Genomic DNA, 27411 nt, shown 5'->3' on the forward strand with positions numbered 1-27411 from the left:
TTGGTAATTATGTTCCGCTATGCGCTCGCTAAAAGTTGAAACAGTCATTCAATGGCATTTACATACAAATTGACCCGCCCTAATGCCTACTTCAAAATATATTTTCAACGATATGTATATATGTACACATAACACATTTAAAACAGCTATGAACAAAGCTTTATTTTTGCTGGTTTAAGGTTGTATTAAGGACGAAAAGCAGTTTTTAATTTCCCTTCAATGTATGTACATTCAAATCTTTGCTAATTAGGTAAACATCAAAGAAACTACTTTGGCTAGCCAGAGGAGAGAAACCCTAAAAAATCAACAGTGGGTATGGGTTCACAAAAAAAATACCACCCTCACAAATTTATCCACAACCAACCACAAAATGAAAAGGTGAACAAACAGAAAAGGATTCCAATGTACTGTTCACAAAATATGAAAGCAAAGAGAACTGCTGGCAGTTTTATTTCATACATACATACATTTAAGGTGATGTCAGACGTGGCAATATTTCCAACTTTGCCACTGTCAAATTAAGAAAGAAAAATTTTACTTTCTCGTGTGACCAGCCAGAAGGAATGCTTTGCCACTCTTCTGAAATCAGTTTCGGAAATAAAAACTGCAAGATGTGATTGCAAATATTTCAACTTGCAATTTTTATTTATGCTGTAAGTGCAGCATTCATTTGTAGGTTTTTGTCTTTGCCAGGATTTGTGTGACAACACCAAGGCGCTCGCCACAAATAGGAGGAGAAGCTCGGCCAAACACTAACGAATTGTGTAGGCGCCAATCTATTATTAAAGACTGCCAGAAATTCATTCGCTGTGTGAACAACCAAAAAGCGTTTTCAGACATCTTTTGTGCAGCTCGATTTCCGGAAATAAAGAACAACTTTCGAAAGGCACTGAGTGCAATGTGTCACTAAGTCATGCAACTGTTTCAGAAATTTCGAAATATTTTGCATTGCCACGTCTGACAGCACCTATACGCACATATACTTTGGAAGAGTCTATCAACCCTTACCTATGGGTTAATGTTGATGTGGTTGGAAATAACTACCAAACAGTGTGGTGAAAAAATTATCATACTACAGTGAATCTTGTGGACATGTTCCCATGTGGTTTTAAATTACATAAATATATGATTTGCTTGTTCCTCAAGGCTGGCAAATTTCGTTAAATTTTTATGGCTTTATTCATAAAAATATAGGTTTAAAGAGCTTTATAAAGTGACAGTTTTCATAAAAATTTTCGATTTACAAAGCAGTTAAAGTCATCTTTATTTTTTATGAATTTTTGTGTTAGAGTTTACCTAAGCAGTTTCTAAATTCAGCTGAATTTGTCAACTTAATTGAGAGAAGTGAAGCACCGTTTCACCCGTGGACTCATAATACAAGCGAATACATTTTCACTGCTGTTTTGGAATTTAGATTTTCTATAAAAATATTTAGTATTAGTTAATACCTGGAAAACACAAGAAAAATATCACTGGCGATGGTCTTCCAGTTTTATGTTAGCGCTCCTCGATTTATTGCAGACTTATACAAAAGTCTACTATAAATTGAAGGGTGTTCACAGCTGTTCACCGTTATTTCAACAATTTCGCCAGGCAATGATAAGGGCTAGAAAATGCACAATAAATAGTAAGAAGTTTTTGTCCACTGCCTGTTTGTTTTGAATATTGAAACAACCCGTGCTCCAACTATTAACATATAAAGCAGCTGTCACAGAAATGAGAGAAAAGAGAGCAAATGAATTGAGGAGGGTGGCTCTTGCGGCCAAACAATAATAGCCATATGTTTCAGTGCTGCCAGTGATGCCGCAGAAGGCAGTTTTCCCCCAGCAAATTAGCAAAAGAAAGTGAAGCCAAAAGAAAGCAGCTCAAATGGTGCAACAAATCGCAGCCCCAACAATTTAGTTCGTTTCGTGCGTTTCTTAGGGGAATGTCTTTTCATCTCGGTCGGCATGCAAAACTGCGAATTTTAAGTGGAAAAGTTGTGACACAGAACGGCAGAATGAACGAGTGCGGAGTGTGAGAGGGGCGTGGACAGCAGCGTAAAAAAATTGTTTGTGATTGAAAAAATAATAATTATCGAAAATATTTAAGTGCAAAGAAGCGAAATTGATTGGCTAAATATTACCACTACAAGCAGAAGATAAAGTGGAAAAATATGACTGAATTAGCCAAGTTTTCGCTAAATAATCCCAAAAAGGGCTGTGAAGTGTAAGGAAAAATTCAATGAGTGCAAAATATGCGAATTTGCATTGCATGAAATGAAATGAGAATAAATAAAATATTTTCTAAAAATTAGAAAAAAATTATCTGTGAATGAAAAAAAAGGTGAAAACAATGTAGAAAATCATTGCGAAATTTTTGCTTGTGCGCATAACAACAAGAAACGAAAAAAAAAAAATAAGATTTGGCCGCGTGCCATCAAAGAAGCGGACGCCTAGAGCTCGCTGCGAACCATACGGCTGCATAGAAGGCAAAGGAAGGCATAAAAGCAAACAATTGGGCATACGGACTACAAGAAAATACATAAATGGCCAGCGCAAGGTGAGTGGGGAGCAGCGGGCTTGTGCATTGCAACCTTGTGTGCGCCTATGCCACTCAAATGTGGCAGTCAAAAGACGGCACTCTCTTGCATTATGCACACACTAATGTACATATGTAAATATAGTATGTTCTGCGTGGATAGTACTCCTTGCTATCATCCTCATCCACATCGTCATCTACACAATATGCGACATGCCACGAGCATGCCACTTGTAATTCAGTCAGCAATTTATGCAAATCTATGCATTTCCAATCCATTTTCTTCGCCGCTTATCTGCGGCCATTAACACAAGTCCTCTTAACTACTCGCAGTGAGTGGATACTTGCTCGCTCTTAATTAGCATTTAACTGTCATTTACATTGCGATTACTTTATGCCTGCCACTTAGCATTTTCAATAGCAAATCGATAAATTGATTTTTGGTTTTAGCAAAAAAAAACAAAAATATTACTTTCAATGCGGAGGGAAAAATGCGGCTTTGTGCAATGCAATGCTGAGTGGAAATTATTTTTCGTATCACCTTTTATGCTTTAAGTTACTTGCTATCATTATGCAAAATTTGAATTCAAAGCGCACCCATACATACAAACAAAATTACTTCTTACCCCTACACTTCATAGAGTACTGGCGGTAGAACTTTGCTGTTGTTATTTTTGTACCGCAGTAAATGTAGTGTAACTAGAATAATACGCACTTAGTCCGAAAAGAAATAATAAAACACAAAAGTAGTAGGCGGTTTCCTAATCTCATTTTCCTTCCAAATTCAGCTTTGTAAAAAGCTCAGTAAATTATTCAATAAAGACCTTATAGAATTAAGTAGATGTACTATATTAATAGATGAGTTTCAGTGCTTATAAGAACCCTGGATTTTGAAAAAGTTCCCAACTTTAGATTTTATAATGTTTTGTTACCAGGGCTGCCGGGCGAAAAGTGGTGGGTGAAAAATCCGTCAAAACCCGTACACTCAAATTTGTTTGGCGAGCAAAAAAAAAGTATAAGAACCTTCTAAAATGAGATTCTCAATGTTAAATCAAGACTTTGACAAAGGAATTTTAAAGAAGGACTCGATTTCAAGGTCAAGATATTCGTAGTTAATATTATATTGGTCTGAATTTGGGGTATGTAAATGCCAGTGACCATTCGACAGTCACATTTAATGGCTTACGAGAATGCCCTTGCCATCATCAGAATATCGACTAGCCGGACTAGCACTTTCTCATTATGGGCCTAGGAATTCAAAGTGTATGTCCTCAAATCGTAGTCCTATAAACATTAGCCGTGGTCGTCATCAAAAGAAGAACGTATTATCCGAGCTTTTCTCTTACCTGTCATTAGACATTTCTTTCATATGGAAGGTCACAAGCTCCGCACACATTAAGGGTCCGTTCGCTTGTCGGCGCGCCTCTTTGGATGCAGACGCTGCAGACTTCAGTGAGCCTATAATAAAAAGTCGTAGTGGTCCCACCAAAGCTCATTATCTTTCTGTCTTGACCCAAGGCTCCATGCAGTTATAAATTTCGGTCGATCCGACGAACGAGTTTCTCTTTTTTATACCTGCACTTGAAGTCCACGAAACGTCCGATAACGAACAGATGCTGATAAACGTCAGTTGGGCCAAATACGTGGAATTCTATAGCACTAGGTTCCAGATGACTATTTTTCTGCAGCTAAGTATGAAGTAGTGTCTGCGATCAAAACAAAAAGATAAAGAAAAGAACTAAGTATGTCCTTTACAGGCCACGCTGTTATCGAGCGCGACACCAGTTTGGGATCGATAAAGGAAGTAGTCCAGTAAGAAACCCACACGATGTTCTAGTGGCCGAAGTCCTGAGTTTTGAAGGAAAAACACCTTCGTCCACATCCAGGACCCGCGAGAGAAGGATTTACACATATCATCTCTTCAACTCTTTTTTGGTTTGAAAGACTCCTTCTATAGTACCGAAAAGAATTGTCATTATACAGCGATCCGAATTTTGAGAAACAACCATTCCAAATGATCCATTCAAAAGCAAACATAGGTTTAGATTTATGCTGATGATATTCGACAGTTTGTTTTGAATTTTCCAACTTGGCGAACAAAGATAAGACGAAACGTCTTTTGTCATCAATCGTACAGCCGGCGCATTCGCGACTCGGAACTTTTTCTGCATAAGCCAATGCTTAACATCGATAATATGGTCAGCCATGTGAAAGTCACTCACCATGCTCGTAGTGATGTATGGCAGCGAAGCGTGGACGGTGCCATTATTCGATAAACTTTACAAAAATACGGGCATAGTGCAGAAAATTAAAATACAACGCTTCTGGTGGCTTGGTCACCTCGTACGAATGGACAAAATGTCTCTAGCCCTGAAAGTGGAGCATAGGAAGGGGAGGCCCTCCTCTGCCATGGATGGGCGAGATGGAGAAGGACTTGGTTACGCAAATAACTACCCGTGTCTTTCATTCAAAGTGAAAAAGTAAATAGGTCATAGACCCACAGTAAAATCAACAGTGGAATGTTAAAGAAACTAAAATAAATACATAAATGCAACATAAAAGCGAAGCGAAGAGGCAAAAAGAAAGCGATTGAAATTAAAAACTTACTGAAAGCAGCCGCAGCAAATAAAAAAGTGACGCGTACAAATTTACTATGTTCGCTTTATGTGGCTAATCACCTTTATATTCGTGAATGTATGTATGTATATATGAATGTGTGCGTTCATATGTATGCACTTGCTATACACCTGAACTTGTCGCCTCTGTCGTATGAGCAACCTGAGTATAGAGGAAGCTCTTGTCCCTCATTCATTGCTTTGCTGACTCACTAGTCATTAGGGAAATCCGCAAGGATGTTGTGAAAAATTCTCGACTGTTGAAAGGTTAAAAAACGAAGTATAAACAATGCAACAAATAGTAAAAATATATGTATGTATGTAGTTATGTATGTGTTTTTGTAGGTGCGCATATGCTCTTCAACGATGTAAAATGTTTAATAAGTCGTACACACACCGAGATCGACATTGAATTTGCCACAATTGTGTTGAAAGAAAAAAAAGGTCTGTGCTGAATAAGGAATAGCCTTTTTGTATTGTAGAATACGCGTATTTAAGTATTAAGAAAAAACTGTTGAGAATATAGAGAGGACTTATATGGGGAAGTCTTGTAAAACTACATACATATAAGGAAGCGTGGTCTTGAAGTAACATTGATTGGCGGCCACACGAAGCATCAAAAATTATTTCAAAACAAAACAATAAATATCTCCTATGCCCTTTAAACCAACTTANATCACCCGTTAGTTTTGATAATTTTTTCCTTACAAACATCAGCTCATGATAAAAACTGGTAAAATAAAAAGTAAAAAAAAAATGTTTTACTGTCTGTCCGAGAATGCTTCAACCAGACCAGTCGAGAACAGACAGTATAGAAAAACCCATTGGGTTTAAGTCCTGTGGCCATTGTTGCGAAGCAATGAAGCAGGGAAGTTTTTTTTTTATAAAAGAAGTTGGATTTCGCGACCTTTATGCGATGGTGGCGAGTCTTATTGAACCGTCAAATGACTTCTACCAAATTGTTTTCGTGCCCAAGGTAATAAAGCATCGTTAAAACGCTTTTCACGTTAGATTTGCTGATATAAATTTACAATACAAAATACCAACAGAACACATTCGTGCAGCCTGTGAAGCATTCCCGGATAGACTCGATGCTATAATCCACTATAGGCGGCTACATCGAACAGTAATACACTTTTCTTAAAAACTTGATTAGTTCTTATGATGTTAACAAAAAAAAATAAACGAAATTATAGCATTTTTAATTAGTGACAGTGGTGGAAAAATAAATAGGGCACGTCATTTTAACAAATTTTGCCTGTTTTTCTTTTGTTTATTTAATATTTGTTATTTTTTCATAAAAGTGCAAAAATTAGGAAAATTATGCAAAATTGCATCTAAATTTTCAACTTTTTTTTATCAGATTTGCGGATTTTTTTTGAGTATGCAGTTTTACAGCCCATTGAATTTTAGTATGACAAAGTGCAAGTTTGACACTACTAGAAAAAATCGCGTTGACTTTTGTTGGATAATGAGCTACAGTTGTATACAAAAATAATAAATATTAAATACCCAAAAAAAAAAAATAGGCAAAATTTTTAAAATATCGTATCCCCATTTATTTTTCCACCACTGTATGTATATTTCTGTAGGTGTTAGTTTGTAACAATTACCCAAAAAATCTTACAAGTTTTCGCATTGTTTGCTATTTTCCAGCGTGACTGAATTCTTCGACGGTAGCGTCAGCCGTTTGGTGATTGGTTCCACCATCATTGTCTACTTGCTCATCTATAATGAGGCTAGCGGAGCTGCTATATTGTTTGCCACCATTTTGGCAGCTGTGTATGCTATAATGGCAGGTTGGTTCCCAGGCAGATGCATACTACATAATTTATGCTATAAAATTAACTAACTGTTCGTTCTTTTCTAATTCTTTCTTCTCGCAGCATACTGCAAAGCCACTCTACGCTCCGTCCAAATGCCTTACATACGTGCCACCAACAAATTTGACTTCTCTTGCCTCTTTCTAGCCACCTGGATGGATGTGCTGGCGATACTGTGTGCTTGTGCAGTTTTGGCGCGCACTCTTAGCACCTGTCTGGATGCGATGACGGGCGGTATGGCGCATATTCTTATTTTGGGTAAGTGTACAGCCATACGTACATACGTACATATGTATAGGCTTACGTAAATACGCAGAGTAAGTTTAGGCAAATGCACTTGCTCACGGTACGAGCACATTTTTGTAGCACTGTACGTTGCTGCTTATTATTAACACTAATTTATTGCATAATTTTAGGCCGTAACTCATCGGCCAACGAGCCATGGCCGGATGTGCTGGGTGTTGCGGTGGTTCTTCTCATAACTTGCATGTGCATGCTGGGTCTGGAGGTAGACTAAAATAACGCATTCGTATTTAATAATTTTTGCTTTTTTGTTATGTTTTCATCCACTAATTAATTTGTGTTATTTTTTCCTCCGTTCCAGAACTCCAAAGCCTTTTGCGTCCTCATGATCGCTGGCATTATAATCATGAACATTTCGCTAGCCTTGGTAACTACTTGGAGACTACACTCGCTTGAGTTTAATCGCTTCTTCTTTCGGCCGAATGGCATTAAAAGTGTAAGTGGTAATTTAAAGTGTGAATAGACATGCATAAACATTATTAGGAATAACTAGAAAGCTAGTTTTTAAACGCTCCTCAATTATTTCTACATCGTCTAAGGGTTAATATTGATTTTCAATCCTTAGACAAGCGACCATTTGTAGTAATTATTTGGATTTTCTGTGGTTTACTGTTTGCAAATCTCTCTGTGAGCTGTGCCCGCGTGGGTGGGTGGTCTGTAATTTATAGCTTGCATTCATTAAACAATTCAATGCCAAGCATGGAAAGTTGAGAACCTACACACTAACTTGGTTGCGTTTATAAAGATTACATCAGTGCTGGGGTGATAGCACACTAATCTGGTGATCTGGTCTGCGTGCATTGCGTCCGCATATAAATGAAGGGCAGAAGCCTACATATACATGTTTATGTACTACTTATTTAATTTGTTTTATCCTACCTTCCAAGTGCTTAGATGGAGGTTAAGTTTGGTTAGATTAATCTGCCGGATATCCGGATATTAATTGGATATCAGGATAACAAAAAAGAGAATGGATATCAATCCGATAATCAGATAACAGAAGAGAATGGATACTAACCGGATATCCGCAATTTATGCGTATACACGAATGTCCGAACCGACATCCAGATATCCGAATACACGAATAGCCCCAGCCCTATTGTATACTTATAATAAGGGATTTGTGGATAGATTTCACTCCCTTGCGCCATCCTTCCTAAAGTAAACTTTTTTAAAAATTAAAATATGATGCCATATTTTCCGTTCTACCTGTGTTCCTTTTACCCGCAGATTTAGCAGCTAGGTTCTCTAGTGAGAAATTTTCAGTGCAGCACCAATGAATCAAGTCCAAGTGTATTTCTGCAATGAAAAACAGATTCTCATAAAAATACAATACATACTTACTTTTCCACACTTCCTAAGCAATTTGTCATTCAAGACTACACCCAAATACTCTGTGAGGTCTTTCAGGAGCAGATCGATGTTACCTGGCTTCGATGGTGCCCACACCGCCACCTTTTGCCTTGTTATGAAGAGTATTATTTCTGTTTCGTCTGCGCTCATCTTCAGACCCGCATTAAATGTCAACTTTTCTATCACTAATGGCCCCTAGGAATTTGGGGTCACACATCTTTATCTGAATATGCGAGTAGTTTTGGAGATTTCCATTCAAATTCTTTTAGTTATTTACTGGCTATCACATGGACCTGCCACTTGTGTAGGTGTGTTTCGTTTGGCCACGCCGCCAGGCATCAGTCTTCCCATAATGTGAGCGTCCAATTGGAAATATTCTATTACTCTGGAACTTTGTGATCTCAGCTTTCTGTTTCACCTAGGCGATTTTGATCTGATCTCTGTTCCCAAAGAAGAACAGGTGTTCGATATGTATCGATGAGAGTATTTCACAGCCTGAATGGAAGATCGCCCTATCTCGGCAGCCAGTTCGAAAACGCCCTGCTTCAGGATTTGATTGAAGAATGCCATATTTCATCATTTTATTGAAAAACACCCTATCTCAAAAATTTGGTTGAAGAACGCCCTATCTCAGTTGTCGATTCAGAAACGCCCCATCTCAGCACGTTTTTGATGTATTTTCAGCTGAGATAGGACATTTTTGAACAGAGTTCTGAGATAGGGCGTTTTTCAATAAAATTCCGAAATAAGGCGTTCTTCAAGCAAATTCTGAATTTCTTGAGCAAATATCTGAAATAGAGCGTTTTTGAACTGGCCGCCGAGATGGGTCGATCTTCTATAGATAGGTTCGGTGACGATTTGTTATTAGCCTAACTCCTACCTCAAATTCGAAGCGCGAGCCGTACTTGCATGATCTAACTCGTCCCCCATTTTCCCTGTAATGTGGGCTCAGTAAATGCTGTTATTGATATCCGTGAGCTAAAGTTCTCAATATTATCTTCTTCTTCATTGCACAGGTACTCACAGCAGCGGCACTACTCACGTTCTCCTATCCCAGACACTATCCAGCGTACGATTCCGGCTTTTTACGATACTCAGGACTGATTCATATCGTCAAGTGCGTGCTTACTTTGGGGCTTGCGGCGCTGTGTTTTACTGTCTTGGTGCATTTCAAGTAAGTAAGATATTTCATGAGTATAAGTAGGATACTGTATAATGTTAGTAGTAATCGCCTGAGCCAATGCAATTTTTTCTCATTTCAATTTTAGGGCTCCTCCTGAGTACATTGCTATACCAGTCTTCAAATTTCTAGACGACTTGAATATGCACCAGCTAGTACCAGCTGTTGCTTGCCTCCTGATGTTGACATACACAGGTGCATATATGGAACTCTTTCCCGAGCTTTATGGCTTCATCGTACGCTTTGCGACCGCAGAGTGGAAGGTGTTCTCGAAACAAATAAGCTATGAAAGTCCGGACAGCGGCAATCCTGTGCTAGCAATTTTTATAAGCGGTAAGGTTGAATAAAATAAAAAAAAATACCCCATTTCAGATAGATGAGCAATTTTATAGTTGTAACTAAATCACAGGAAGTCTCTGCGCTATGTTGGCCTTTGCGTGTCCGCTGCAAATTCTCACCCATATGTTGGCGGGCAGTCACATATGCGCGGGTCTTTTAAGAGCGTTCTATTTATTGTATTCTCCCTACCGACCGAAATACATACAGCCAAATAGTAAGAACAAGCCAAAGACACGTACGTATATACATAAGCATGTAAATATCTTTCTTCTTATAGCAACCCATTCGTCACTCAGCTACAGTCGTCTTGCCACAGCGCCACCATTGGTGGTGAAGAGTTCCTCCTCGAATAGCAGAATTAAACGCAGCATTTTGAGCGCTAGTTTAGCCAAGAAGGGCGCAATTATGAAGCCAAAGTTGAAGAAAAAACCAAAGAAGGAGCTGGAAAAGGAATGGCTATTGCTGGGTGAGCCCACATCGCCTTGCCCTGCTCGTACACCGAAAGATGTGGAGTCTGCGATGCTCGCGGATCGAGAACCCCCGGTAAGCAGCAAATAAATTTTAGATTTTAATGAGTAGGAAAAAGAAGTCATTAACCGTTGATATCTTCTTTTGAAGCCCTCCGATTTTGAATATCCGGAGAAATTTGAGAAGAGCGATTCGGATACCTCAACCGATATAGATGCGATAGTCGATGAATATCGACAAAAAATTAAGGTATTCTTGAGATGTAAGCATAAAAAATGTGCATTAATTTTTTCTCACATTTTAGGTCACAACCGCTGGTCCCATGGAAATGAGTGTGCGTTTACCAACTCTGAAATCTTGGCGAATAATCATGTTCAGCATTTTTACTATAGTTTCATTTGTCGTATGTGTCAACATCAGTAGCGCGGTTGAGCATCCGTACACATTTTTAACATACATTGCTGGTTAGTATAAAAAAGTAATTGAATATTTTTAAAAAAAGCGAGAGCTACGAAAATGAGCAGTGAGAAATGGAAACTAGTAGTGTAAGGATACATGGATTCATTCGGTTTTTCTTCTATGCGGTTTCTCTTTGCATAAACCTCTAGTCATCTAAAGCAGAAGGTTACTTAACGACATTTTCTTTCGATAATTCTTATGAACTGAAGGCTCAATGCTTTGTTCTCAGCCAGTTCATAAATCACTTCTTACCCCAATCCCCTGTCCCTAAATGAGAGGCTTCATCTGGGACTGTGTGGATAGAAAATGGGCATCGGGGATAAGTTTAAGCGACTCCTCGCTGCTCATTGTACAATTTGCCGTATCGTCTTTGAAATGTCCCAAGAGGTGAAGGTTAAGGTGTACGGGGACACATCGTCAGGGCTTTAATTGTGGTTAGGAAAATGCTCTCACATCTCCCCCACGGACTCAGACTAATCAGTCTCTAATCGTTAATTCTTGAAGTTGTAGACTATAAACCGAATTACTCGCGATCGCTTGTCAGGAATTTTTGATTATAGGCAGGAAAAAGCCTAATATTTTCGACAGAGTGAAGAAGAATATTTTCGACAGAGAAAGAAGGCAATTGGCAACAGATAGTACGCAAAGTTCTACAGAATTTAACAGGGGGAAACTACGCTACTCAGGAAAAAGAATGGGCTAAACTCCGTCGTCCGTATTGGAATAAATGGCCCCTTAGCGCTACCCTTCCGGCACTAAACACCAAACTAAGTTGAATAAATAAGCGACGGTCTACGCTTTAGGTAAGAATGCTACAGAAAATGCTGAGAGATACTGAGCTCTTCACTGACCGATGATGTGTGATGTGGACACTTGGGTAGTTCGAAAATGTATGTGATAAAGTAAAGTCGGAATTTTTATTCTCACCCCTAGGAATGTTCTATGCCGGAAGAAATATAACCCTATTTTAATAATAAACAATTGGGTATTATATTGGGAATCTCCTGAAGAAAACCAGTGTTTTCCGATAGAAAAATATTACCTTTAAAGAATTCTATACCATTCTACGAATTTTTTTTGTACCCATAAAAATACGTGGAAAACTTTGATCCCTTTGAGCGATCTCTAAATATTACTTACTTACTTACTTCAAAATAAGAAATTGGGGTATATTTTTTCGATGTAAACAATCCTAGGGGGTGAGAGCATTAAAATTCCGACTTTACTTTTTTTAGACCACCCTAGTGGACACTCTGGTTATCTTGAATTTATCCCTTATAACACATATCACTGCTTACCTAGACTGGCAACAATAAGCTCTATCTTCTCTCACATACCATCTAGAAAGCAAAGTGGACGGGAGTTAGTTGTTGAAAGGAGGCACGAAGGAAGTCGAAGCTTACCAGAACGGTCGGTCCATCAACTTCAATGCAGGAAATTGTATTCTGGACGCTCGCCCCCTAGTGGATTTCACCTAGAAGAAGAAAGTGGCAACTTTGACCTCATTCGAACTACTCTTGGATATATTTCTCGTACCAGCTCTGCGAAGGGTGCGTGAAAACCAAAACATGTGCAGCTCCAAAGTCTTACGGGACGAGGGTGCATCAACGCCGGTCAATTGATTTACATGGGCTCATAAAAGGTACTAACGTTCTGCAGCTGTTGAGAGAATGTTGAAGTGGGATCATCTCAGCTCCTTCATTTGGGCTATGAGGCTGCGAGCTTAACACTTTGGTCGTACTCTCTGATCCCCACACACCGGTTCTCATCGTTTTTCGCTATAGATTTGCATTTACCGTTTTGTAAATGTTTCAACAAAGGGTTAATGCTTATGGTCTGCCACTGTTTGGGGAACCACCCTACCTAACTTAGCTTTATATTAGAGTCGCCTTTTTGAAATTATTAAAATGTCGATAGCGCGGGCAAGAGGTTTATTTTTGTTATGTCAGAATCAAAAGCTTTGTTAAAGTTTCATTCGGAAATTGTAGTTGAATAGGAAGCCACATTTTAATCAATTCGATGAAGTCAAATTATCAAATATTAACTCTTTTTTATTGAAACCAATAACTTTTCTATTTCCTACCATTTCAGGTTGCATAATAATCAGTTCTATGATGTCCCTTTTCCCGAGCTATCGTAACGGTGCCGTAAACGTGAACCCGTTACTTTGTACTACCACTATCATGCTGGGTGGGATACTCCTCAGCGGCTGTTCATATTATTCTTGGCCGGCGATACTCTTTTGGCTAATCTCTGGTCTGGCTTTGATGTTGCGATGTGATAATTGGTGCTGTGGCTGTTTCGAGTACAGTGGTGGCACAATACAAGAACAGCTGATACCGAACGTTCCGCCCAAAACAGCAACGAAAGCAACAACCGTACATATACCTCATCTGCCGAAGAGGGTCGTTACCATACCAACTCGTGTAAATGCAGCAGCCAGATGACAATCAGCTGGGTCCTCGGAAAGCGAAGATCTCTTCAATGAGGATTTCAGTTTATGCGATTTCAAGGAGGATAGAAACGACGATGATGACGATTGCTGGAGTGAATAAGTAGAAGCACGGAGAGAAGCAAGGGAGGAGAAGAGTTTGTATGTATGTACATAAAAGCAGTGATCAAACAATCGAGTACCTATAGGAAGGCGTACTTCGGAGGAAATGTCGTGCCGTAGTCATTAGCCATAGTCATTGCCATTGCGTAGTCTACGCAAATGCTGATTGCTTGCCTGCAACTAGACGTTGGAAGAAGGCGTATTTTTTCTATAGAAACGGGTTAAACAGAGCTTCTTACCTCAAGTGTACAGTCATTTTACATAGTTTATTGTATAGGCATATATTTAAATATACATGCATACATACATATGTACATGCGTGTATGTCTTACGTATTTGCGGCGCTTAATTCTTCTAGCCTTTAGAACTTTTTAGATAGTTATCTAAATAGAATAATAACACCGTGCGACAAAAACAAAAAATTTCAAAACTCGCGAAAGAATCGATATAGTCACGAAACTATGGGCCAAATATAGTAAAACTGCGTTTTTAGTTTTTCACTCTGTCGGCAGGATTTTTTTTCAAAGGACTTTGAAATTTTAAAGATATGATTAATTCTAAAAATTATTTAAAAAAATTTAGTGCAATGTAGAATATCAATATGGGTACCAAATGAGAGAGAAAGATCTGCAGAATTTAAAAACAACAAAGCTTTTTAGTTAAAAAGGACGAATAGGTATTGAAAATACGCTTTTAGTGAATTTTATGTTTTTAAGTTAATAAAGTTTGCGTGACGAAATTCGATGATGAGGTCGTGCGTATATTAGTCCTCAAACAATACTTTTTTTCAAAAAATATTTAAAATTTTCAAGGATATTTAAGGATTAAAATTTCTAAAGGACATTTTCCATACCCATTCGTCCTTATGCACCAAAAAATTTATCCTGTTATAATTCTACAGAACTTTTTCTTTTATACGATATGCTTATTGTTATCCTAAGTTGTACTAAATTTTTTAATAATTTTTTGAAATAATCAATTCTTTTTTTTTTGAATTTCAAAAATTTCAAAATCCTTTTAAAAAATCCTGACGTCAGAGAGCAAAACTAAGTGCGCACTTTTACTATAATTCACCCATAGTTTCGCGAATATATTCATTTTTGTGTGTGCAAAATTTACTGCTACACAGTGTAATAAGCGGCATGTATGAATGAAAATAGTGAATGAAATGAAAACGTGCGATATGTGGGTACCAAAGTGTATCAAACAAGGTTTGATTGACAAATCAGTGTGGTTCTCTTTTAATGTGCTGTAGTGTGAAAAAATATAAACAAACGATTGAAAATTCAGAATTATTTTTTTTTTCAATTTGACTTTACAGGATGATTCTTATGAGAGCACTGTCAAATTCAATCACACTTTGTTAAATATATTTTGGTAGGTACTTTCATATATTTGATTTGAACGCTAATATGTATAAAGTTTATACTATAAACGTAAAACTCATGTACTGAAAATTTATTACTAATTTTGCTTTGAATCAAATACTTCACATCCCTTAGTATAATTCAATTAAATCAATTACATTAGTTTATAATTTTGTCGAATTTACTCTGAGAAAATACATATATGTATATGGATTTGATGCTAGACTAATAAAATATTCAATGAAAAAAAAATATTATTTTAAAAGGCGTGGTTTTCCATTAAATCTGTCGTTTTATTTTTCTGAAATATGGTACAGTGAAAGCCGTTGAACAACTTCCACACCTAATTATCCAATCCTACTTAAGTCTGTATAGAAGTCGGAGTAATAAAAATTCTTTACCGAATTGAACTGATGTGCTGCACTTTCCATTCCTTTCCAATAATTGAAGTGCTCATCTAAAAATGAACATCTTAGGCCAAGGCCACGCAATGAGCGGAAAAGTGGCCACCTATTGAGCGGCATTTCCGCTCAGCCGCTCATTGCGTGGCCTCGTGATGAGCTAATTCGAATTTGATTGTTCGGACAAATGGCAATCCTCCTAAATAAAGGTGAGAAATAAATCATTTTCAAACCCATTTCGATTTATATCCATCATTTAGTTATTATCCAACTTACTGAATAATTTTAATGAAACTTTTTAAAACATGGCAACTCTATTCAAACATTCGAAACGTTCAAACTAATGATTTCTTAACATTCTTCCGCTTGACTACGGTATTTTTATATTTTATATACCCTTTGAATTAGTTAATTGAGTTGGACCTTTCAAAAAGGTGGCAGCCTTCTTCAAAAGTATTTTCAAAGCTTAAGCATTGTTAAAAATAAAATATTAAAATAAAATATTTAGCATATACAAATATATACATAAGTACATATGAATGAATGTATATAACTATAACAGATAAAACACATTATTCTTAATCAACCCATAGCAATCACGTTGCAACTACAAGTGGAAGCAAATCTCTAAGCGATGATAGCCGAGAGATAACTGATATGTGTACAAATGTAGTCACTTTAAACCAGTGATTGCCAAAGTGGTCCATCGGGGTCCGCGAGTTGTAAGTGGGGGTCCACGAAAATGTACCTGGTTTCGATAGTAACCAGAATGGTTTCTTGATATCCCCTTAATTTAAGTTTATTTTTTTTGAGTGGTGTGTAGTGCTCTTGACGCACAGCTGCACTTACCGTCACTTTGTGTCCTTAAGGGCCACGTTCAGACTAAAAAGAAACGGATATTCTTATAACACTGGCGAGGCGAGGCCAAAATTGCTGGCGGCAGAGATTTGAGCACTTGTTTCTTTTCAATGCTATATGATAGTACGTCACCATTACCTTTGTTGAAGAGATTCTATAATGTTGAGTTCCCTGAGGTCGAATGCTTGTTTTATTCCAGCTCTGAGCTCGGACTCACGCATTGTCGAATCTTCACTGAAGGCTCCAAAACTGACTCTGAGTCAGGATCTGGGGTCTTTTACAAAGTTAATGGGGATAAGCTTCACTTTTCTCTTGGGCAATATGCCCCGGTCTTCTAGGCTGAGGTATTTTCAATCCTCAAAATCATGGACTACATATCTGAATTTAAAGGCAGGCTGCACTGAAGGCAATGGCCAGCCCGCTATCTAAGTACTTCCAAATTATTTTATGTTGGTAAACATAACGAGCTTGCTTTACTCTGGCTACCTGGTCATTCGGGAGTAGGTACATGGTAATGAGACAGCTAACCATTTGGCCGGAACTGGCTCAAACCAGGCATTTGCATCACTTTAAAACTCGCAGCAAAAGATAAAAATAAAAATGATTCCATCAACACAAATAAACTATTTTACGAATGCGCCACATGCAAATTCATGAGTGAGCCGAACATGAGAGGAAGTTGTGGTAAACAGAATGTAAATAACGCTGGCGCTCAGAGTTCTCTTAAAAAATATAACTCCTCAGAGCGAGAGAGTACTTTCAACGCATTACAAGCACTATTTTTTATAACTTGCAAGTGTGTAATCACATTTAATAAATAAAACACAAGAAAATATTTTATTTTTATTTTTGCCACTGCGAATTCAGTCTTGGAACTCACCCGCGGTGCAAATTTACATCGTTAGATCCAATCCTCACATTTTTTGAAGAGCTTTGGGAATATCTTTGAAATGTAGTAGCAGCAAAGGGATCTACGGGGAAAAAAGGTTGGGAACCATTGCGTTAAACCGATGAATGGGATAAAATAATTACACTATCTGCGCACGTTTATTTCTATTGCGTATGTATGCATGAATGTACATACAGCGTGACAATAGCGCGAAGAACAGATTTCACTAATAGATATGCAATTGAGAGCGCAACAATGATCGTTGCTGTGAGCGTTACAGCATAAACAAATGCGATACAGTTTTTTTTTTGTGAGCGCCAGCAGTTCTAAATTGGCAAGTGTAGCGATTAGAAGCTTAATCAAATGAATGCCAAAATTGTTGAAATTCTGAGTGCTGAAGAATGCGAAAAAATCGCTAGAAATACGCTTAAATTGAAAAAAGATGAAAGTATTAAAATTAATAGTTATGCCCTTGAAAAGGGGCCGAATGAACTTGTAGGCTTCATGGGAGAATATTACAAATTGCACATTCGAGTGCAAGATGAGGTAAGATGATTACGAAGCTAAGCTAAACAAGTGTGCTATGGTTCAGGTAATCACAAATTCATCACATTCTCTTACCAACAGCGACCGGGAGCGAGTGATGGAATTAAAGATTTTTGTTACTTCGTTAAATCGGTGCCCATATCAAATGCGCTGCACCGGGCTGAGTGCGAGCGTAAGTGTTTCTTCCGCAAAGAGGTCTGTGCCTATACCGAGATTTTGCCAAATATACAGAAATATGGTAAGTGTTGAGTCTGTTAAAAAAAGAAAAAAAAATTAAATGAAAATAAGCAAAAAATATTACTTTAACCCACAAAACTTTTGAATAGCTTCTACGAAATTATATCCCGAGTGCTATTATGCCCGCAGAGATTTATTGGTGCTCGAAGATCTCGCAACGCCTACTTTGGGTTATCGGCACTTGGAAACAAATGAGCTATATACGCATAAGCATCGAAAGTTATTTCTTACACACTTAGCACAGCTACATGCGGCCAGCATTGCCTGGGAGGAAAGAGAGGGTATAAGAATTGGCGTAAAATTCAAAGATTCGTTGTTCGAACTGATGCTGACCACTGAAAACGAGTGGTATATTACGGGAGCGAAGGTGAGTGGCAATGAGAGATACGCCTTTGCAAGGTTAGAGAATGATACTTATTAAAGCTGAAATAAATGCAAAACAACTTTGTAATGCTCTACTCACTCTTCTCTAGAAATGATCTTAAGTGCACTGGAAAAATAGGGTTTAAAAGTTATACCCGAAGAGCTGTTGATATCCTACTAGGAGGGCTAAATAACTTCAGAAAGTTTAAACCAGAGATAGGTCCATGTAGTTATCTAACCCCATACATAAATGAAAATATTGCTTAGATTAAGTTAAGATGTCGTCGATGTTTTACCGTCTACCTGATACAACTTTTTCGCCTAATCATTTTTAAATACCCTTAATGACTTATTTGTTATCCTCAAGGATTCTCTAGCAGTTGTCCACATTAAAGACCGCATGCGACTCTTGACGCCATGAAGCTTGTCCTATGGAGTACCCAATCTTACTCATATTGGCTACATCATAGATCCAAGTGGCCTAACAACGCGATAGAATAGCTTAGATGCCTTAGTATTTCGACCATTAGTTTCAAAGATCTTCTGAGCATTACTGGGTAAAGTGTACGTTTTTCAAAAAGACTCAGACTGTTACTTTATGAATAAATAACTTTAGTTCGGGAATGCAAATAAGGCACCTCGCTTTGCCTCTACAATGGCTAAAACGAATGTAGTAGTGTGAGCCGGTGGGCATTTGTTTTAAAATTCTATGAGGAATAGAACTCTGCATACCATCTGGGAAATAATAATCCCCACATTTTCTATTTTCAGGGTATCATTTTCCTCGCAAAAAGGTACGAGAAATTCCAAACACCCGAAATACAAAAGTTGATCGATGAAAAACTCTATGCGCTGCTCGTAGATGTGAAAAAGTATACGGAACCCTCCGCGCGCCTGCGCAATGTATACTTGCATCGGGACTCTTGGGAACGAAACATTTTCTTCAAATTCGACGCAAACCGCGAACCCACCTCCTGCTGCATTGTGGACTTTCAGCTAAGCCGTTACGCGCCACCAGCCATGGATGTACTCTTCTTCTTGTACGGCGAAACGCCAGCTGAAGAAAGAAAACTGCGCATACAAGAATATCTGGAGTATTATTATGCCGAGTTGCAAGCGCGTTTCCGGGAGTTGAAGCTGCCACTCGACACTATCACGATGGAGGATTTTCTGGAAGACTGCCGACGTACTCACCTGCCAGTGCTTATTCTGGTGGCCATTATCAAACCGCTGACGATGATGCCTGATGGTTTGTCGCGCAAGTGGCGCGAGGAGGAGCAGGAAAAGTTCGACTACTACATGAATGTTCAGCGCGAGGAGCTGTTCCTACGGCTAATGGCGCTCGATCCCACATATGAATCGCGTATTATGTGGCCCATTGAAGAGCTTATGGAATTTTTACAAATAAATGGAGATTTGTTAGATTAAGTAGACCTCTGAAATTTTTTAGCTAAACTTAAATGATACAAAGTTGAATATATGTTTTATTACAACAACAAATGCATCATTTCTTCAATACAATCAAAGATATACTCCTTAAATTTCACATCCAATTTCAGCAGCTCGAGCACCTCATTAACGCGGTCAACATTTGTGTAGCGATGAAAGGCATCTGGGTGATTCAGCTTTAAGTTCTTCAAATAATCGCCCGGCACACGCAGTATTGTCGCTGAGATGCAGTTGTAGAGCGCACCGAAGAGCTCCAGCGACTTTAGCGACTGTTCGAATTCGTTTCGACTGAGTTGTTGCTCGGCGTCCACACCCTGTCGCTTCAGTTCGTCGGCGAAGTAGTTGTAGTACCTGTCGTAGTACCAATATTTCAGCGTTTTCCGTTGCTGTGGTGTGATGTTCAGGTAGACTACCATGAGAACATCAATGGCGGGCGGACTATAGCGCGCCAGTTGGTAGTCGACTAGAACTACCGGCTCGGCGTCAGGTTGAGATTTGCTGAAGAATAAGTTGCCGCCCCAGAGGTCGCGGTGGCAAAAGACGTTCCGATATTTGCTGGATGGATTAACCATTTCGTAGACGCTGTCTAGATGGCGCGGCAGCTCGTCGGCGATGAACTTTTGTAGCGCCTCGCTTTGGAAGGCGGGGTGAACACGCGCCACAGCTAGGACAGCCTGAAAGTGAACAAATTAAAAAAGGAAAACGGAAAATGGCGCTTGGCTTTCAAGAGGATTTGATAAATATGACACAGCCTAAAAATTAAGATTTAAGCGTAAAAAACGGTAATAATTTTTCGGTAGTTTGAAAAGGGGAAACCAGTTTGGTTCTGTAACAACGGGGTACAAATTTTAAGTAATTTAAATACTTGACATAATTTTTTGTCATGCCAAAACTGGACAAAACGTTTAAAATTTCTGTACCGTCTTTAGACCATTTTTAGGCCATTTTTTGAAAAACTAGGTCCTGTTTGCAATTACAAAATATTTAAGTTTTGCTTAAAAATTACAAAAAAAAAGATGTTTCCTGGGTTTTAAATTAAATTATTTCCAAGTTTTCAATTAACCAAATACCAAAATCCTACGCTCAAGTTTTGCATTAAAAAGGTTCAGTTTTTAAAGTGCCAAAACTCTATTTCCAATTTTTAATCGGTCAAAAACCTTATTTAGTTTTTGCATTTAACCAACAAATTTTTCGACTAGAAAATTATGTCGAGTTTTAAAGTATGAAAAATCGATGTCCACTTTCTAATTTAGTTTTCACATTAATAGTAAATTGCCAAACATTTATGTTGTCCACTTATTAATCGGCCAAAAAATATATATTCAATTTTTAATTGATCAGAAAATTAAATTCAGTTTATAATTTACAAAAAATATTTATGTAAAAATTTTTGAATATCACAAAATTATACCAAGTTATTAAATTTCAAACTATCTATAGTCAATTATGTTTTGAAGGCCGACATATTTCTATCCAGTTTTTCAATGGTGTTTATGTACAGTTTTTGAGTAATTGACCAAAAAATATTTAAAATAGTTTTTCCAAAGGGACTAAGACTTTCTTTGTGTAAAATATCTGTTATCTAAACGAAGAATAAATAAAGGTTACTCACCCTCACTCCAGCTGTATAGAAAACCACCTTTGGCGACACTGTCATCTCCCTTAAAACGTTGTTCAGCTGCTCGCCAATATCCACTTGCTTCCTCTCTTCGTAGGTAATACTGCAGGCATGCATGGTGGCTAAGCTCTTCAGGAGTACATCCATTTGTGATTGCGTCAGAAATTCTGCTGGATTCGTCACAGGCTCATAACCCAAATCTACAATATTTTGCATAACAAACAAATCGCGACGGGTAAAGTAGCATTGAGCACACCAGATATTAGTGGCTAAGATTTTTTTTTTACCAAATTAGAAGAGATAACAGTTATTAAAAAATTGTGAATATATTGGCTTAACTAAAAGCAACAGTAAATATTGACAGTTAACTTGAATGGAGATATGGATATTGATAGTGAGGCTGTACCTAAATTAAAAATCTCTGTTGTGATCGATTGATAAGATACTGAATATGTACAGATCCTTGTGGTCAGCTGTTTAAGTCAAGTGAAATTTTGACTACTTGTGGTTATTTTTCTTTTGTCAATTTAATTTTAATATTTTTTTTTATAAAAGTCTAGCACTTTACCTAACCAGCCCCACATAAATCCACATTTCAATCTTCGTACAAAAATAATGAAACTTCTACAAACTTTAACATTTGCCACCGAAAATTTTCAACTTTTTATTCAGAATTTTTAGAAAAATTTTGGGTATGCAGTTTTGTAGCCAATTAAATTTTAGTAGGTTAAAGTGCAAATTATAAGACGCTACAGAATCGCGTTGATTTTTAAAATTTTTTTTGACTGACGGTGTTGTGCATTTTCTTCCATATAAAATATGCTCGACGATTTCGTTAGTACGGGAGAAAATGTGCTGGCCATCAGGAAAAAAAATTATTACAAATCAACGCGATTTTCTAGCGTCTTGACATTTGCACTTTGTTGTGCGAAGTTGAAAATGTGGATTTATGTGGCGCTGGTTAGTTAAAGTGCTAAACTTTTATAAAAAAATATAAACATTAAATAAAAGAGAAAGAAAATTTTCCAAATCTAGTCAAAATTTCACTTGACTTAATCAGCTGACCGCAAGTGTATGTCGTGTATACGTTTGGTCATTCATTTATTTTTCCCTTCTTTTCTAACTCACTCAACAACTCACTCAGTTTTCTTAACTCGTTCAAAAGGCGCTCATAGATCGCTGCCTCTTTGGTGAGCATGCCGCATTCTTCAATAAACGCTGTCATCTTTGGATTATGATAAGGCAACGATTTGACAAACACACGTTTTGTTTGAACATCAGTGCACTGAAAATGCAGTAAAAAGTAACCAAACAAACAATCAAGTCTAAATAGTTTCGTTTTTGTCAATTAGACTAAATGGGGTTATAAAATAATAAAGCTTGATAAATGTATTAACTAACATTAGCAGTTGTATGAGGTGGGTTCTGTTGGAGTGGGCAAACAACAGTATATTTGATTGTGGAAATTGAGCCCCAGAAACAGATTAACTTCGGTTATCAACTTATGAAATAAAGAAACTCATTTAATAAGACCCTCACAAATAGTGATATGGTCTAGTAATTTATGAAGAAATGTTTAAAATTTTTATACCATATTGAAATTAAAAACTTATTCATACAAAAAAAAAACAGTTTACATACTGAACTTGGTAATTTTTTTCTCCAACATTTATTAACGAATTAACAGCTGACGGAATTTCGTTTTTGAACCGCCCAGATGTGTATAAACTTTAGACGTATGCGATAAGGGTTGCCGGTGTCGAAATTTGAATCATATTTGAACAGATCGCATAATCGAATGTGGGTATTATCTGATTGTAGGTCATTTGGTTACTTTTCTGTAACAAGACTTTAATCACAAGGTTCTATTTGAAAGACGTCTTACTAAGAATTCACAAACCGATGATATCTAACGTGAAAATCACCACTTAAATTTATTTATACTTATAAGTGTAATATTCACGCCATTTTGACACTCTCCTTATCTTAGTTTTACTCGCATTCGCGTAAATATTTACCTCATCGATGCGATATTGCAGTTGCAAGTGAAAATATTCACCCAAGTAACCGGTTGGGCCGCACTCAGGCACCACTTCGTAGGTCAGCAGTCGACCGGCCGCATTCGAACCCAACATATTGCTGAGAATTTCTTCGACCTCTGTGCGTGAGAAGAGCCCATTCTGCGTTTTAGCTGACTGCAGAGTTGAGGTAGGACTCATTTTTTGGCGTGAGATTATTTTAGTAGTTTACTTCGATTTACAAATTTTTACGCAAGTAAGTAAACATTAGCGCACATATTTAGTATTTAAATTTTCTGCAGAAGATAAGAAAATCACTTTCACGATTGCGTCGTCTCACTGCGACAATGGAATAGCAACTAGCTCATAATGTTAGTTTACTCATTACTTATATTATATTCAATTGTAATCACTTGCTAACATGTACCACATATGTATATAAATACATATCGTCGCCTGGGTAAATGATTGTCGTAAGCGCCATACGTACGTGCGTAACATACGACAATCTTTTACCCAGGCGACGATATGTGAATGACAAGTGCGCTCATTCATATGTACGTATGCATGTATGTATGTGAGCTTTAAGCAATGAGATAACAAGCCCTTTGCAACGATTACTCCCAGTAAACTTGCCTCTACTTAATTGTTATTTAGTATTATAATTGGAAGAATGTATCTGATAGGGAAAAATCAGCTAGTACGAGGGTGGCTTAGAAAAAAATTTGGTACGGTTGTAAAAAAAATTGTATGTGCGACTAGCAAGAAAAATATTTTACACCCTATCGGCGATATATTTTTGAAGCAAGCCCTTTAAATTTAAATCAGACCATAAATACGAGGCTTCCAAATATCTCAACCCTTGCGCCACCTATTGGAATTTTTTTTTTGTGGAGTTATAACTTTTCATTTGGGTAATATATGTGTATTCTAAATATAAACTAAATCAGGCCCCCGCGTCGAGATATATGAACCAAATCGGACCATGAATAAGGGTTTGATTAATATTCCATACTGCATTTTCATCCAGCTATGAGCTTGGTTTCAAGGTCGCCGGGAAAATTGCCAAAAAATTGCTACAAAACATACTCACAAACATACATACACATATACAAAGCATGTTAAATAAAAGCTTTTAAAAAAAGTTCACTACCAGACGATGCTTTGAAAACTTCGCCTATTAGCTTATTTATACCCAAGGGTTTGAAAAATTAATGTTCCACCAGGTTTATGTATAGAAAGTCATACGTATATTTGCAAATATTAAATTGTTTCAAATCTTTGGTCATAAGCTACAAAAAAAAAATCAGCCTTAAATTCTATTTTGCATTTTGAGCAATTAGGAATTCCAACATTTCTTGAATACACTCTTCTAAATACTCCCGAAACTGAGGTAGTCTTTCCATCAGCTTAAACACCGCTTCGGTACGTTCCACATGGACATAATCATTGGTCACATACTGCCGGGGAACTTTCACAATGGTTGTGGCAATTGCCCTATAGAACAAACCGAACAGCTGGAGTTCCTCATACGAAGCAAGCAAATCAGAGTAAGTAAGATTATCCGCTGCTACCAAACCCTGCGAACTCAAATCCCGTTTCAGACAATCATAATAGTGTAGCAGGTATTCCTTTTCTTTCGACTTTCTTGTGGACCTATCAAGATTCATGAAAAGAGCGAAGATTAAATCGATAGCTGGCGGACAGTAGCGCGCAGTCTGATAGTCCACAAAGATGACAGAATGCTCGTTTGCGTTTGTATTCGTCGAAGTGTCAATGCTGCTGTAAAATATATTCCCATGCCAAATATCGCGATGACAAAGCACATTCCGGGACTTGGATGAGCGATTTGTCATTTCGTAGACGCTTTCGGCAGCCGAAGTAAGGCGACTTTCAATTTCTGCACGTACGCCGATTGATTGCGACGCCATTTGCGACTTCGCGACGGCGAGTATGGCACGCAAACCAGTGGTGTACCAAGGCACCTGCGCCGATACGGTGATCTCCTCTTGCAATTGAGGATAGGCGTCACCGATGCAGATGCCCTCTTTGGTTTCGAGTGTGAAACAGGATGCATGCTGAGCTGCCAGGCCGCGTAGCACCGAGCGCATGTAGTGTTCGCCGAGAACGTCCACGGTTTCTGAGCAGAGAGCGTAGTTGCGTTCATCCAACTGCTCGAGCACAATGATGTCATCGCGGGTATAGAAACAGTGCGGCGACCAGGCAACAGTGGCTAAAAAAAATAATGAGAATTATGAGATGGCAACACTGATAAATACTTATATTGGCATTGTTTAAAAAAAAAAAATCACAAAAAACGAGTGGCATGGCTGCCTAAAATGTATCACAGGGCAATTTGAAAATTTCTTGGGACTTTTCGAGCTAATTCGTATACATTCAGTAGTTTTCAGGATCCTTCGGGATTTATCGGAACCTTTCTTTATTATTTTAGGATTTTTTGCCTTTATGGAAATTTTCGTTCATTTAATTTTTAAGATCTTTGGGAATTTTTGTAATAGTTTGCTTTTATCTTTCTGAAGTTTTTTTTTTAGGATTTTCAGAGATTTTATCAGGAATTTTCGGAGCTCAAACAACGAACAAATATAGTAACTAGTAATTTTTAGCAAAAAAAAAAAACCGACTTCAACTCTCTTATAAAAAAAAAAATATATATATATATATCTCATGATCCGCTGATCGGATCTTAACCAGATTAGTATGGGACCACCTCTGAGACACTACCTTTCCGATGCAAAAATTATCGAAATCGGTTGACGTGGTCCAAAGTTATGCGGTAACATACATAAAAAAAACAAAAAAAAAAAAAAAATATTCCGACGAACTGATAACCTCCTCCTTTTTTGGAAGTCGGTTAAAAATCATCTTCATCTTCGGCTTGGCTTACACTCTGTTTTTGACCTTATCCATAGAATCGCTCATACGACGTGCTGTTCACTGGTGGCAGAACGTATGAGTAATGCAATGTGGTGTATGTGCGTATGTGTGTATGTATGTATGTATTCATGTATTTCCTTTGTTTACAAAAGCAATAGGACAATTCATTTAAACGCGAAAATCCCTCGTAACCATGTAAACCTCGTAAACTTCTTCGTTTTGCATGGAAAAATGGTTTATTTACGAGGCATTTACGCGTTTCCATGAATACCCATAATGTAAAAGCAGCTAATTAAAGCCAATAACTATTATTCAATATGCGTCGCATCTACGTATGCATTTGCCCTTATATACATACTTACAATATTTTCGCAAACGCTCCAAAAGCGTCCCATACAAAGCAGCTTCCTTGCGAAATATGGCCTCCTTCTCTGGCTCCACACTTGCCTGAGGTACTCGCTTGACGAATGCGCGCAGCTCTTGCAAATCGCGCCTATTAGCCAGCTGCGTTCAGCCAATAAACAATAAACAAAGTAACAATATGTAATTAACAACAGAAATATATTCAGCGCCCGAAAGCATGCCACACTTATCGCACAAACAGCAACTTACATTTTCGTTTTCATTCGCAGCAACAGCAGCAGCAGCGCTAAAACACACCAACAAATGATAATATTCGCCGAGAAAGCCACTCGTATAAATAGCCGGCTTCAAGGTGAATTCTTTTAGCTGCAAATTCGATTCTGTGCCACAGGCCTTCGCTAATATTTTCTCACAATGCGCGCGTGTCAATAGCGGCACTGTTGCAGTTACGACTTTAGGAGGCTCGGCAGGTGGCATTCTATACTAAAATTTTATTTTTTTTTTTGATCGAAATATAATAAAATTTTCACTGTTTTAGTACTCAAACTATGTACGAACATTCATAAATATGTATGTACTAATAAAGCGTTTGGTAGCTTTGTGTCTTTCAGATTAAGAACAATAAAATTCTCAAACTTTTGGCGCCCGTCCAGCTTTCGCGAGCTTCGAGTTTTGACTGCCAGCGGCTGACTTTTTCCTAGCGTTGCATTGGTGGGTGTGTAATTAGTGCTACTTATATATGTATAAAATGCACATTTGTGTATACATATTTACACTCGTCTGTGCTGTTGTA

At 37.8% G+C, this 27411-nt stretch overlaps 4 protein-coding genes across 6 annotated transcripts; 2 read left to right on the plus strand and 2 right to left on the minus strand.

Annotated features, from left to right (window-relative positions):
* The first annotated feature begins 1863 nt into the window (after positions 1–1863).
* On the plus strand, positions 1864–14071 carry tadr (torn and diminished rhabdomeres). Of its 2 annotated transcripts, none has more exons than XM_017619731.1 (12): positions 1864–2541; positions 6792–6934; positions 7022–7216; positions 7375–7466; positions 7563–7697; positions 9631–9788; positions 9883–10127; positions 10204–10347; positions 10411–10676; positions 10752–10850; positions 10906–11065; positions 13152–14071. In XM_017619731.1, exons 1-12 carry the CDS (start codon positions 2528–2530, stop codon positions 13505–13507), a joined length of 2007 nt encoding a protein of 668 aa, XP_017475220.1. In that variant the 5' UTR covers positions 1864–2527; the 3' UTR covers positions 13508–14071. The 2 variants fall into 2 exon arrangements, with proteins under 2 accessions (XP_017475220.1, XP_017475219.1); XM_017619730.1 differs by lacking the exon at positions 1864–2541 and adding an exon at positions 2558–2668.
* Positions 14072–17469: 3398 nt separating this feature from the next.
* LOC108365641 (uncharacterized) lies at positions 17470–19759 on the plus strand. Its single transcript, XM_017619733.1, has 4 exons — positions 17470–17675; positions 17757–17913; positions 18002–18279; positions 19047–19759. The coding sequence occupies exons 1-4, from the start codon at positions 17493–17495 to the stop codon at positions 19701–19703; spliced, it is 1275 nt and encodes a 424-aa protein (XP_017475222.1). The 5' UTR covers positions 17470–17492; the 3' UTR covers positions 19704–19759.
* Positions 19742–23714, minus strand: LOC108365643 (uncharacterized). Of its 2 annotated transcripts, none has more exons than XM_017619735.1 (4): positions 23361–23714; positions 22483–22627; positions 21337–21611; positions 19742–20398 (listed from the first exon to the last, which is right to left on the minus strand). In XM_017619735.1, exons 1-4 carry the CDS (start codon positions 23559–23561, stop codon positions 19763–19765), a joined length of 1257 nt encoding a protein of 418 aa, XP_017475224.1. In that variant the 5' UTR covers positions 23562–23714; the 3' UTR covers positions 19742–19762. The 2 variants fall into 2 exon arrangements, with proteins under 2 accessions (XP_017475224.1, XP_017475223.1); XM_017619734.1 differs by having other exon boundaries at positions 22471–22627.
* Positions 23715–24679: 965 nt separating this feature from the next.
* Positions 24680–27095, minus strand: LOC108365644 (uncharacterized). Its single transcript, XM_017619736.1, has 3 exons — positions 26868–27095; positions 26618–26759; positions 24680–25593 (listed from the first exon to the last, which is right to left on the minus strand). The coding sequence occupies exons 1-3, from the start codon at positions 27093–27095 to the stop codon at positions 24680–24682; spliced, it is 1284 nt and encodes a 427-aa protein (XP_017475225.1).
* Positions 27096–27411: the final 316 nt, after the last annotated feature.

Source organism: Rhagoletis zephyria, unplaced genomic scaffold (genome assembly GCF_001687245.7).
Source record: "Rhagoletis zephyria isolate East Lansing unplaced genomic scaffold, Rhagoletis_zephyria_1.1 Rzeph_scaffold_01942, whole genome shotgun sequence".
In the NCBI taxonomy this organism is placed as follows: Eukaryota; Metazoa; Arthropoda; class Insecta; order Diptera; family Tephritidae; genus Rhagoletis; species Rhagoletis zephyria.